General features: G+C 37.7%; 1 protein-coding gene across 1 annotated transcript; it reads right to left on the reverse strand.

Moving 5' to 3' along the window:
- Window positions 1-6,432: 6,432 nt before the first annotated feature.
- On the reverse strand, window positions 6,433-9,564 carry LOC133792771 (WRKY transcription factor WRKY24-like). The gene is made up of 5 exons (XM_062230710.1): window positions 9,135-9,564; window positions 8,811-8,999; window positions 8,055-8,695; window positions 7,729-7,890; window positions 6,433-7,293 (listed from the first exon to the last, which is right to left on the reverse strand). Exons 1-5 carry the CDS (start codon window positions 9,471-9,473, stop codon window positions 6,828-6,830), a joined length of 1,797 nt encoding a protein of 598 aa, XP_062086694.1. The 5' UTR covers window positions 9,474-9,564; the 3' UTR covers window positions 6,433-6,827.
- Between the last annotated feature and the right edge of the window lie 4,429 nt (window positions 9,565-13,993).

The following is a 13,993-nucleotide window of genomic DNA, read 5'->3' on the forward strand; positions in this document are numbered from 1 at the left end:
GTAATTGCCTCTGTTGTTGCTGCTGGTTTGGCTGTTGTTGTTGCTGCTGCTGTGGCGGTGGTGATTGTCTCTGTTGCTCTTGTTGTTGCTGTTGTTGTTGTTGTGGTTGTTGTTGCTGTTGTTGTTGTTGCCTTCGACCGGGAGAAGAGTGTCTAAGGTGTTTCTTCTTGGCGCCCTCAGCATCTCCTCCGGGATGCTTGCTCACCCCAGTCGTCTTCACGGGGAACACAACCCTTCCCCGTCGCTGCTACTACTTGAGGTCGCCATGGTCTCGGAAAGCCCCTTGGCAGGAGATCTCTCCACCGCCGGAGACACTTGCGCCTCGCCACCTGTCTTCTTGCATGTGGCAGCTTTACCTCCCCTACCAGCTCTGGCTTTTCGTCCTTTCCCCTTGGACGGATCTTGGCTGGAGGCGGCTTTCTTGATGAGTAAGGTAACTCTCCCCAACATCTTGGCTTCGGGATATTCTGCTAGAAACGTACGAAGCAAGGTTAACGAACCAGCAAGCAATGTGAAAGAAGATAAGCAGAGGACAAGACAATCAACAACATAAAAGCACAAGCAAGTCCGCCAGCAGGGAACAAGGAACAAAAAAGAGAGACGTTTGAGAGGGACGACCATGCACGAGAAACGTGGATGGCCTTCCCCGAGCGAAACAAGACACCGCTTCCTGCTCCAGGAAGCTCCCGTACTCCTTGAAGTCCGGGAATGACATGCTGAGGGAAGAAGGGTCAACCATGGTGACACCTTCTTGCAGACTATCGTCATCCAAACATCCGAGGAGCTCATCTACCCTATCGCAATATCTGTCAAAGGGTATCCTGCGCGGATCTAACCTAAGGAAGCGGGGATCGAACCCCATCTGAGAGGTCCGGGAAACCTCAGATAGGCTGGGGGTGTGGATCAATCGAAAACTAGTCTTACCTCTCCCGGAGGTACCAGCCCCCGGAGTCCCTTCGTTGGGGTAAGCTGCGGCGTGGCGAGCCTCGATCTCCTCTTCCTCCGGCTGGGGGTCGGGGAACCTCTCCGCCCAACTAGGGGATAAAGTATTCTCGTCCCGGGCCGCTTGGCAGATCACCTTGGACAGCTCCAGGGCAATCTGCTCCCGGATGTCAGCTGACACCTGACTTTGCCCCCTGCCACTCACTGGCTCAATGTTTTGGAAAGAGGCGAGTAGCCCATACTCCCTCAAAGATTCGGAGGTCACAAGTCCTTCCACTTTCAGCTCTTCCTCCGAGAGCCCTTCATAGAATTTTGACCTTCTTATCATCTCCGCACAGCGAGGTGTCCGCGGGGCGACTTCTGCAAAATCCAAATACGAGCATCAGAGATCCTCCCAAAAGGCAAATCAAACATAAAGAAAAAAAGTCAAAAAGGAGAGGAAGGAGCACTTACCAAGGACTTTGAAGTCCAAAGATAGGGCTGGCACCCTCTTCAATGGGAAGCCGGTCGTCAGGAACCAGTACTCCCGGAGGTCTGGAACCCTTGCAGTATGGCAGGTAGGACACATCACGTCCGGGTACCTCTCCAGCCTGTAAAACCCCACCTTGTCTGGATGACCTCTCATGGGTTGAGACTTCAGCCCATAGAAGTATAGCACCTCCTCCGGGGTAGGGGCCTCCAGGTCCCGGGACTTGCAAAAGATGTACCACCCCGCTAGGAGCTTGTAGCTGGGGGGAATCAACTGGAAGGGGGCAATCCCCGCCTTCACACAGAAATTGGCAAAATAACTTCTTAGGGGCAAGTGCGCCCCACACACTATGTGTGCCCAGCTCCAGGCACCAAAGCCCTCATGACTCTGACTAGCAGACTCACCCAGCACCGACAGACGGTGCCACATCAGGCCTGGGATGTTCTTCAGGCCTGCTTCTGAGGAGTACAGCTCCAGCATGCCGTAGTTCCTGAGCAGGTTCGGCTTCTGGTCCATCTCCCAGATTGAACTGTTGATAGTCGGGAGGCTAGCCGCGACCACTTTAGCCTTTCCTTTCCCCAGTGCGCCAGCGACAGGGGAACCTTGCTCCTGGGCAGATTCAGCCTCTACCGCGGCAAGGATTTGTTCCTTTGAGGTGTTCGTCACTGAACAAGAGAAACAAAGAAGAAAACACTCTAAGCAGTCAGCACCCTTGTCATACCTTAACGGTATCAAAGGCGTCGGGGAGACCCTCCCCGAAAACTGCTTGGAGAGGCTCCCACCGAGCTTGCCGAGGGGTTGACACCATGCCACCCGAAGGACAGCAAGGAGCCAAACTCAAACTCCGAGCCTAAGCCCGCCAAGAGAAGTGTTTTCTTAGAGGAAGACACCCTAAAGGCGCTCACGCTTATGCCCTAAAACAGCAAACCAAAATAGCACAAGCAAGACGAGGAACAACTTTCCAAACGCAAATCGTCAAAGCATGCAAAGAGATTACTTATCGACTCACATCAATCGCATGCCTATCCAAGCCCTATTCACACATGCACATAGACGATACTGGCAGAAACCTCAACTCTAACAACTACCAACAACCTAAGGTTTGGGAAGAAAGAGCAAAGTAGAAACACTTACTGGTATTCGGGTAGTTGGAGATTGAAGGAGTAGCCGGATCACTGCACAGCACGATCGCGAGAAGTAAAAGCTGCAAAGGCAAACGGCGGTTCAAACCCTGAACTTCGGCGAACAAACCCACTGCCAAATCAAAAGAAAAGTTTCTAGATTCCTTACCGAAAGAAGTGGCAAGTTCGAAGGAATGGAAGCTTGGAAGCCTGAGAGTTCGAAGGTTTGGGAATCTGAAAATCCGAAAGATAGAGAGTTTGAGAGCGTAAAGAGGAAGAAAGGTCCGTTCCCTGGTTTTTATAGCAGGAGTGAAGTCCTTTCGAATCCTACAAATGGACGGTCCTGATCTTCTCATACCGCATGCATCAGATCCGACGGCTGGAGATGAAGCGCCGATTCTATTTATGACTCCTCGGATGGGAATAAAGTATTTATTTCCCATCATTATACCACCTCGGGCCCGGTGTACCATTAAAAACCGTCAAATCATTACTCAGATGCCTGACGCACGCATACTCAGCCAGTCGCCTCACGCACACGTCTTGGTCACAGAGCCATTCCCGGCATGACGCGTGGCCCTTGCCACACTTGAATACTTGAGTTCAAACAGAAGAAATTTCCTTTCTTTTTCATACTAACACTCAGGCGGGAAAAAGGAACCCTTCCAGGAACACAGGAGGTGACCCCTCGCCTAATCTAGAAACCAGAATACCCGGAGGACTGTACAAGCTCCCGGATCTCTCAAAGCTCCGTGACCTTGGAGGGTAAATGTTATCCAGATTTCCGGATAGCGTTTAGATAGATATCCTCGGGGAAGCAGAATTATCAAAGTCTTTCACGGTAGGTGAACAGAGCTCGCGGATGGACAGAAAGGCTTCGCCTCTCCCGTTTAGTGTCCGGCTTACTCTTTCAAGCAAACGCGACACGGAAGCTCGTCAACTCTACGGACTCCCGAAGGGATATCCTTCGGGGAAGCTCCTTCCAGGAGAAGCTCTTCAGGTTGCCTTCGCGGAAACAGTTCTGTGCCTCGCACGGAACAAGACCAAGCGGTCGAGTCATGGAGGAGGCATAGTTGGAATGATATCCGCCTGACACAGGATCCCGCCTGACACGCCCGACAGGTCAAGGCCGCACACATCCCAGCACGCCTAAAAGTACCATTTCGCCTACTGTTCCGCTGACAACTTGGAAAAGATGGCTGCCTTTGCGCATTCCCCATACTTTCACGTAAATATACCCACATAGAGCCTAGTAGCCAGGCAACTACGGTAATTGTATCCCCTATTTATGGCTGGTGTAATTAAGATTCATGAGAGTAGAGAAAAACCCTAATCCAAAACCCTAGCTATAAAGACCCCCTCATTTTACGATAGTGGGGACGGCCAACAAATCACATAGCAAGAACTCTACTAAAATCTCTCTAGCTTCATCTTCTCCAAGAAAACCCGAGAGAAACACTGTGAGGTTGTGAAGTTCTTGTACACCAGCTGTTTAACTGTTATTCTCTACAAGTATAATAACATCGACTCGTGGACTAGGGCTCGTTAACGCCTGAACCACGTAAAAACACTGTTTGTTTATTTACATTTCTGTTTTTCTACAGTTCTTATCTTTTTATTATTCCGTTCATATTCGTTTCCGAAAAACTCGGTAAACAATAATGATTCAACAACAACAAATCCTTTGCATGTTTCTAAAATATAAAAATCAATCATTGACACATATTAGTAGACAAGATCAAAAACCTAAACCTAGCATGCATCTAAGAAAATAATAACATCAAAATTACATTGAGACCATACTTCATAGCTTTGAAATTTAAGGCAGCCCCTAGTCAATATTCATGCCAAAAACAACAACCGGTATTCCACGAGTCATAAACAAGAGATAAAATCGTCAAAACAATATTATCAATATGCTATAGTCATATCCAACGATCTTAGAGCAACAATAAAACAAAGTATAGCGTTAAAGTTTCCATTACCTCCTTGATAGAAACCAAAGACCCAAAATGACCACCACCTTTAATCAAAACCCATAGGGATTTCGAATTCACAACAAAAAAGAAAAGAAACAGCAAGATGCTCTTAGATTCAAGAAGAAGGAAATGAGAATAACACCATGACTAGAATGCTTACCCCTAGGGATCTTGAATTCCCCTATTTTTCTTTCTTCTTCTTCTTCTTCTTCTTCTTCTTCTCTCTCTAGCCTAAACACAAAAATGGAAACCAAGCTAATCTCTCTCTCTCTCTCTCTCTCTCTCTCTCTCACACACACACACACACACACAGCCATACATGGCCTTTCACACTTCATTACCCAAATTTCTTACTTTCCCAAAATTGATACAAATTACCACTTAATTTTCTTATTTCTCCATTGAATAAAATAAATAAATACATAAAAAAAAAAGAAAAAATACATGGTAGTCTATTGCATGCTCACCATGCATACCATATGCATGCACTCACAAGTGCTCTAGTCCATCACTACTAAGCATGCATCTCCTTGCACACAATCAAATCTCTAGAACTCGCAAAATAAAATAATTAAATAAAACAATTAACAATTTTAACTCATATAATTTCTACCAAAAAATTCTAACAAATTTAAAAGTAAAATTTCTAACACTTAACAATTAATAATAAATCACACAAATTAATAAAATAAAAAATTGGTGTACTGCATGCCTCAAGACTGTTTAATATTTCCACAAATTCGACAATTTATATTGAAACTAATAGTAACAAAAGAAATATGCATAATAAGATATTCTCGAACCAATAATATGATCATACAAAAAGAAATTGTATGCATAATGTCATTGTTCGGTCACATAATTCACTCCAAAAAAAATATACTATAGAAGAAGAACCTCCAAAATGTTAATTCAAAACTTATAATTTAATGATTTGATAATAAACTTACCACGCTTGCACAGACAGCATAATTTAATTTCAAAAAATAAATTAAAAATACAAACCATGATAATGATTGTATAATATAAACTTTGGTAAGAGTTTTATTATTGTTATTATTTAATATTTAAAACAATATCGAAAGAGATATATTCCATTTTGTTATAGTCAATGGTCAATAAGTCAATAATCCCGTGTCCATTTTATGATATTATATTCATGATTACATGACGTAGCAGTGGGTTTGATGAGTACGTAAGCCTTACGTCACGTGACTGGGAGGCAGTGACACGAACCTAACATCTGTAAGTTGCTCATTAACAATGATTAATTAAAATTAATTAACTAATAAGAAATTTGGACACAATGAAAATGCCAAAACAATTAGATTGATTTAACAAATAACAATAATAAATAGATAAAATTTAGTTAAAGATAACACATAAAAAGGATTAGCGTTGGCCAATAAGACATTAACTATTGCTCGGTCGGTGGGTGAGCGACCCATAGGAAAGGGATAGGGACCCATTTGTCTTGGCTTAACCCTATTATGCAGACGTGTCATACTCGAAGGACATAAGAGTAATTTCACAAGGGAACCGCGCAGAAGGATCCACATGAGAACATAATAGTTGACCTTTGACTTACTTGTACAGCAAGTAATCCAATCCAACAGCTCCACATATTTGACTCGTTCAAAATTCTTTTCATATTATTAGTCTTTATCTAATGACGTGTCCACTGTGTCCAAACCAAAGCTCAAGTTATAGAGGTAACATGTTCAGTTTCTTCACTCACATTCTGGAATTTTGTCGTATGAGCGAAACCCTTTTCGTGGTTTGTTAATAGTCGTTTAATTGACTTATTTTGTGTACTATGTTTTAGTAAATATAAACAAGAGAAAATCAAACATTGGACTTGGTTTTCTTAAAAGATACATGTTATGTCATTCTTAATGTTACCAAAATAACAAAGAAAATATTTAAATTTAAATACCCACATTCTTTCTTTTACTTATAACTCCCAATAAAGAGAAGAAGAAAAAAATAGACTACCACGTCATGTGTGGTACAAAAAAAAAACTGATTCGAGGCTTTCATGCTCTAGTAGCAAAGAACGCATGTATATAAGCCTCAAAACAATTACAAAAAAATAATGATAATAAATTAAGTTATATATAAGAAAATCTATACCATACAACGTTGGATATACACAAACCAATCCCCTGTAATTGTAATCCTTTTTTTCTTTCCTAAGAGAACAAAAAAATATACAACACAATACAAACAAAATCCAATGAATTGAATGGACTTGATCAGCTAGCTGCTACAACATGCCTTATTATTCTTGACGATTCGTATTCTTTCTTTTCAGTTTCAGCATAGTAAAGATTCAAGAAACGTGTTGTCATCTCTGGGCTCTTCTTTGGTTTTAGTATACACGACATTGTCTGTGAGTTGAGACTGAGTCATGTACGAACTCGTTCCCGAGTTCCCAAACCCTGAGAACCCATAACTCCCTGGGCTCTGCAACATCTCCAGAGTGAAAGGCAATTGCCCTTCTGAAGATGTGGGCAGCCTCAGATTCTGAAGATGATTGTTGTTAGTGTTATGGTTAGTCATGTTGTGTGGCGCCATGGCCGATGGCCTGATGGAGGCCACGGCATTGTTGTTGCTGCTTGGCAGAGGCCTGTTGATGGAGTGGCCGCCGCTGCCGCGTGCGGCGGGGACCTCGTGGTTGTGCTTCCCTTCGTAGGTGGTGATCACTGCTCTGAGATCATGGGAAGCTCGCTCCACGTGCTTCCTTACTGGACATCCTGGATTTGTGCACTTGTAGTAGCTCCTAAAATAAAATAAAAAAGACTAGGCATTAGAGACCGTGTGAATGTGAATAAAGTATCACAAATTTTGAAGTGAATCTTGATAAGCACTAAAACAAAGAGGCAAAGTCCTTGTACTTTAGTAAGGATATACAGGATAGGATAGTGTGACTTTAGTATATGGTGGAGCTACCACTTTGTGTACAAGGCATTTTAATGTAAAGAGAAAAAACCAAAAGAAAAGATCAATGATGTGTTTATTCCAATGAAAATGGTCCCCGTTCAAAAAGATAAGACTGTATGATAAGAACCAAGGTGTGGAAGTCAGAAACACAAGGAAGAAATATCAGTACTGCAATAATAGTTGTAATGATCCATCATAATAACAATATGGGAACTTTAAGAATAAACTATATTTCGAAGTCTTATAAGATATAAAAAGAAAAGATGAGCTTTACCTAGGATTTGGGTTTCCTTTGACAACTTTCTGCCCATATTTTCTCCATCTGTACCCATCATCTAGTATATCAATATCACTAGTTGTTTGAACTACAACTCTTGGTTCTCTCACTGTTCTACTACCAGGAGCTGAAATACCTTCATTTTCACCTTCTCTTTTCCTGAAATTAAAATAAACAAACAAACAAATTAGGACACGACACGACAAGACAAGACATGACTAAACCAGGCAAATCCCACAAAATAATTTCACTAAAAAAATGCTGCAAATGAATCCAAAATTTGAAATTCACCACAAAAACTAATCTATTCATTCAAAACTTACCATCTTTTGGCATCAGGTTCATCTTCATCTAAGTCATCACCCCCTGATTTGGTCTTCTGAGAACTTTGCTCAAAATCTTCATCCCCAATTGATATAGAAGAATTCTCAGGCGTGGTAGCTGAATCCATTTGTCCGTTGCCTTGTGAGACATAAGACTGATCTGGGATTTCAGAGTTTGATAAATTGGAAGTTTGGATTAAAGCTGCAGCTGGTGGTGCTGCTGCTGACGATGATGAAGATGACCTCCTTGTAGCCTGAGGCTTAGGATGGTTATGGCTACCCTTGTAAACAATCTCAGTAATCTGCCCATCTAAAGATCTTTCGACCTTTTTCTTAGTTGGACAATTGGGGTATGTGCACTTGTAATAACTCCTCGGATTTTCGCTTCCCTTCACTTGTTTTTGACCATATTTCCTCCAATTGTAACCATCGTCCGATCTCCTGCTCAAGGCCTGAGCCTGCTGAGGGTAATTATTGTTACTGTACTCTGATTGAAAACCACCGTTTGTTTGAACACTATTATTACTCTTAATCTCAGAAGAGAAGCTTTGAGCCGAAGCGAATTCGGGTTTGGTCGTACTCTTGCCTGAGGAATACTCATTTTGTTGCTTGGTTGGTTCTTGGAAGCTATTAGTCCATGCCTGTTTTGTTCATATAAAAAAATAGTGAGTTGAATTCATGAAAATGGTGAAGCAAACATCAAGAACAGAATAAAAACCAGAGGCTTTATGATATTAAAAAAATCCAATCACTTACAGTCTGAGCTGTAGTGTGTGAAGGTAGAAACATCGACGATGATGAAGTGGGAGGCCTTGTTTGAGTTTGGAAAGAGAAATCGGAGTAGTTTTTCTGTTCTTGTTTGACACTTTGCTGGTTGTCCCCATAACTGTTCTTCCAACTAGACACCTGAGATGCAAACCGTCCAGTAGTTGGAGACGGCAGAATCTGTATTCAAAAACCCAAAAACGAAAGCAAAAAAATCCATTAGTATCGATTCTAAAACTTGGGGTTCAATAAAAAAAAAGTCTCAACCTAACTCAAAACCAAAAAACTAACAAAGCCCAATTCGAATCTACTCACGTTGGAGGAGTTAAGAAGAACAGGGGAGTCGAGGAGCTCAGCAGGGCTTAACCCAGCTGGGATGGCAAAGTAAGAGGAAGGAGAAACTGAAGGTGGAGATATGGGAAGTGAAGGAGGTGGGAGGGACTTGAACTTAGGGACACCCCACCCAGTACGCTCGGCGATTCTATCCGACAGCCCACGTCGGCTGTCATCAGCGGCGGCGGCGGCGATGGGTTCCTCCTCAGTACCGGAGGACAGTAGGTCAGAGAAGGAGGTGGTCATAAATGGGTGAGCGGAAAAAGTGAAGTTGGGGAATGAATTTGCAGAGGTATCTAAGCTCCCGGAAGAGGAGGCCATAAGAGAAAAAGAGTAGAAAAGGATTGAGTTTCGGTATCAGAGAGACAAGGAGGGAGAGGGGAAGAGATATATAGAGATAATATCTATAGGTTGAATTGAAAAGATTATATGAAATGAATAATAATATCAAGAATAATAAGAAATGAAAGAAAAAGAAAAGAAGGTTGGTCACGTATTGGCCAAAGGAACCAAAGGTCTTTCTTTGTATTGGGGGATACTTCTCAGAAGCTCTCATGTGGAGCTTTGACCGTGGAAAATTTTTGTCCTTATTATTACAGTTTTTTTTTTTTTTTTTTAAATTATTTCAAATAATAATAAATAAATGTATTTTTTGGGTCAAACTCGTGGGTTTGACTGGATGGCGGCTATGCTAGAACACTGAGATATCTTTCTTGTATTGTATGGTTGTATTAATATTGGCTTTTTAAGAACCAAGAGAAAATGGAATGGCTGTACTAATTAGTGTTCTTATCTTCATTTTTTTTTCCTACTTAAGCTCAAGAAATTTGTTGTCCTTGCCACTAATTAGGTTTAATTAAGAGTAATTGGTAGGGAATTAAACGAAATCAAATTAACATATAGCCAAGAAGATACTTGGTAACTTCAACACATATATTTATTTATATAAATATCTGTGTACGTGTTATACATTTCAAGACTTTGTAGGTAATGCATTTGATAGAAAATATCACGTGACTTTATTAACATGTATATTTTTTATATATAAATTTGACTTCTAATGTTCAGTATACATGACCATATTTACTATCGTCATTCTCTGCAAAGTTTTCCTTTTAATATTTAATATGGTTTTGCACCAATAGTATTTAGCCTTAAATGGCACTCTACAAGAGATGAAGGGGCTTAAAGCTCACGGATAGAACAGAGCCTATCAAAAGATTTTTTTTTTAAAAAAACTAAATTAATCCAATTATTTAGATAACTATATACATATATATATATATTTAAATTACACTAAGGTCGGATGAGTATAGCCATAACCATTAATAATTTTGGAGTACACATTTTTATATGAAAATTATATATATTTTTTTGTGTATTTTAAAATTGATGTGTAACATGTCTTGTTACAAATTTTTAGAAATAGAACATCATCCATACTTGTACTTAACAAGTTTTATTTTTGTCTGTTAGAAAAGAATATAAATATATGTTATTTTGGTCTATATTTAGACAAAATGAAAGGAAAGAAATAAATGGTTTTGTACCTAAGTTAATGGATATAAAGCGGCATTATCTGTTGATATATATATATCTACCAGGGCATTGACAAATTTGTCACTATCTAGTACAGCTTTTATCGTTTTATTTTATTTAAACTTTAAAGCTGGCATGGCAGGGATATTTGAGGGATTATAGGAGTCCATCTAGAAGATCTAAAATTGTTAAGTTTAGTTCTTTTTTTCTAACGTGTGAAAAAGGGTATTGTCTTCTGTCCATGGAATCTGCACAAATCTTCTTTTGTGGGAAAAAGATGCCACTATGTCGTGGTAGACTTTGGGGTACAAACTTATTATTATATATCCTCTAAGCCAATGGAATAATATAATTTTTTTTTACTCATAACCCAAAAAGGTTCTTTCTTGAGTATTTTCATGGGAGACTTATTAATTTTATATGGTCCACTTTGCATATAGCATAGTAACTTCTACTATATGTTCTATCTTTGTAGCATAAAGTAAATTTTATAAAGTGCCAATGGTCGAGGAATTATAATAATACTTTGACAGCTCTAATCAACAATGCCCAACATCTTAACTCAACAACACATAAAAAGGGCTCTTTTGTTTTTGCCCTTTTTAATTTTTCTTCAATATTAATTGATCACCTTTGATATTAAGATATTAAAGACATCTTTATCGCCATTAATGGTTCAAGTAACAAACCTTTTTGGTACGGTTCTATAAGGTACAATTACCAATGACCAAGTCCAAGGATATCTATATAAATGTGTGTGTGTGTGTGTGTGTGTGTGTGTGAAGGTATTTGGAGGGCTTCGATTTGGTTGGTGGGGGCTTTTAATAGTCTTTATTCGGTGAGGTAGTGTAAGTGTAGTTTTCTTCTAAATTTCCATGATTACCTTGGGAGAATGTATATGCAACTTTGTTTGACTATTGCTATGTATGAAGTAGCTTTATTATTCTGCTTCCAAATAGAACTTTGATTAAATCTGAAGTGAATATTTACCGGTTTTACCTTTGAAGTTTCTTTTGGGTAAGATTAATAGTGATTTATTAATGGTATTTTGAAAAAGAAAAAGGAAAGAAACAAGATAAAGGTGTTTAGTGCTAAAAGGAGTGTTTATGTGTTTAGAGGCATTCTATGTATATATATAATGGTGGGGGTACTATTGTTTTAGATTCTCACCATTGACTAAACAATGTTAAAGAAAAAAAGGAGTAGGCATAGTCAAAATATTGGAATGGGCTTTAAGGGCATACTTGATCCAAAATTTTAAATTGGAGTAATTTTTACACTAAAAATGATGTATAAGTGGGATAACTTTTATATGATTGTACTATTCATGGTTTCCATTAACAACCATCGCCTTGGTTTTATATGCTACCAGTTTGTTAATATTTGTCGTTGTTTGCTCATTATTCAGGGTAGTGATTTGTTGTCTGTGGCTTATTAAAGAGCGACCTAGTCCGTGTTATTAATGAATGAAACTTTTTTTTTCTTTTAAAAAATATATAGAATGAACCATTTTACAAATTACTTAATCATATTTCAATTAACATAAAATTTACTAAAAATAATATTTATTTACTAAATATTATATTTATGAAGAGATTTTAATATTAACATTTATTAATAATAATATACAATGTGAATTTGTAACGTTTGATTTTTTTTAATGTTGTATGTATTCTAATTTTACTAGTAGTATTTTGATTATATATTTTACTTTAGTGTACTAATAGTACTGGGTGATTCTACTGTTATTTTTTTTTTCACTCTCTTATCACTTTTTATAAAAAGATAATTAATTAATTATTAACAAATCTACCTTTATAAAAAATATATAAATATGCTCATACAATTTTAAACAATAAACTCTATTTTTTAAATTCATGTCATTCTAATACCGTTAGATTTATTAGTTTAACAGAAATGATTGGTTTTCGTTAGATTTAACACTTTTTTTTATTATTTTCTAATTCCTATAATTTTAAATTTATCTAAATAAAGTAAATAAAATTTAAAAAAAAAAAAAAAAACCATCTAAATAAGGTAAATATATTTAAAATAATAAATGTGACATAATAATTTTTCATCATATATTTTAAAATTTTATATTAAAGTATAAATTACTCTATCAATTATGTTTTCAAAAATATATTTAAAAAATAATTATGTGCTTAAATTTATTCTTTTATTAATTATTTATTGTCATTTAATATATTTTGTTTATCCAAACATATATGTGACAGGGACATAAAATATAAATATACATATTTCTTATTTTGTCACTTAGATTTTTTTAATGAGAAAGTATTTATTTTAATTTCTCTAACCATTAATTAAATAATATATATTTATATATAACTCTTTGTTGGCTTTAATATTTAAAATTTGATAAAATAAACTAATTAAATTCATAGTTTTAATTTTGAATTTTTTAATATTTTATTGTATTGAATATTTTTTCTATATGAATTTATTTAATTTTTAAATTAAAATCACCACATATAATATTTAAATCAAAACATAAAAAATACTAAAATTTACCTTATAATGAACACTAAATTTTAAACTAATAAATAACATCAAATAATTTACTTATTACTTAGATAGCACCATATTTTTATATGTAAAGAGTGTGTATCTAACGTATTCTTGGTTTAACGATTTTTTTTTTAAAAAATAAATAAAAATGATCATTTTTTTAAATTGTAGACAATGTTTTGGCTTTATTTTTTAAAATATGTTTATGTCATTCTTTTTATAATATATGATATTGTTTATTTAGTTAAGATTAAAATGACAATTAAAACTGATAATAAAAATAAATCAATACATTTTCTAAATAAAACTAAGCTAACATGCATTGTATATTGTTTTTACCTAGTATTTAGTATAACACAAGTTTATGCTATCAATTATAAAAATTAAAAAAAAAAACGCAAACTAAAGAGCTTATTTTCTCTCGATAGGCTAGGGCTTCTTCTCTCACCCAGTCGCCACCTTCCTTTGAGATTTTCTTCCGGCCAGGGCTCGTCGGCCTTTCACTAGGCTTGGGTGTGGCTCTAGTCGGGGGGGTGGGTGGGTTTGTTATTGCAGTGAGGAGAATCATGCCAGGTATCAATCGACTTTGGGTGGTCTCTCTTTTTTTCTTTAATGGCCTGCGTCTCCTTCAGATTTGGTTCCTTCTGACATGGGTGATTTTCTTCCCGTTCAGTGTAGAGCAGCTTCTGTGCGTGTGGCCTTTCTCCATCTCTACTGAGAAGGGACAGCGACTGAGGTGGGTCTGTGTGCATGGGGTGGGGTAATCGAGG

The sequence above is a fragment of the Humulus lupulus genome, chromosome 7 (genome assembly GCF_963169125.1).
Source record: "Humulus lupulus chromosome 7, drHumLupu1.1, whole genome shotgun sequence".
In the NCBI taxonomy this organism is placed as follows: domain Eukaryota; kingdom Viridiplantae; phylum Streptophyta; class Magnoliopsida; order Rosales; family Cannabaceae; genus Humulus; species Humulus lupulus.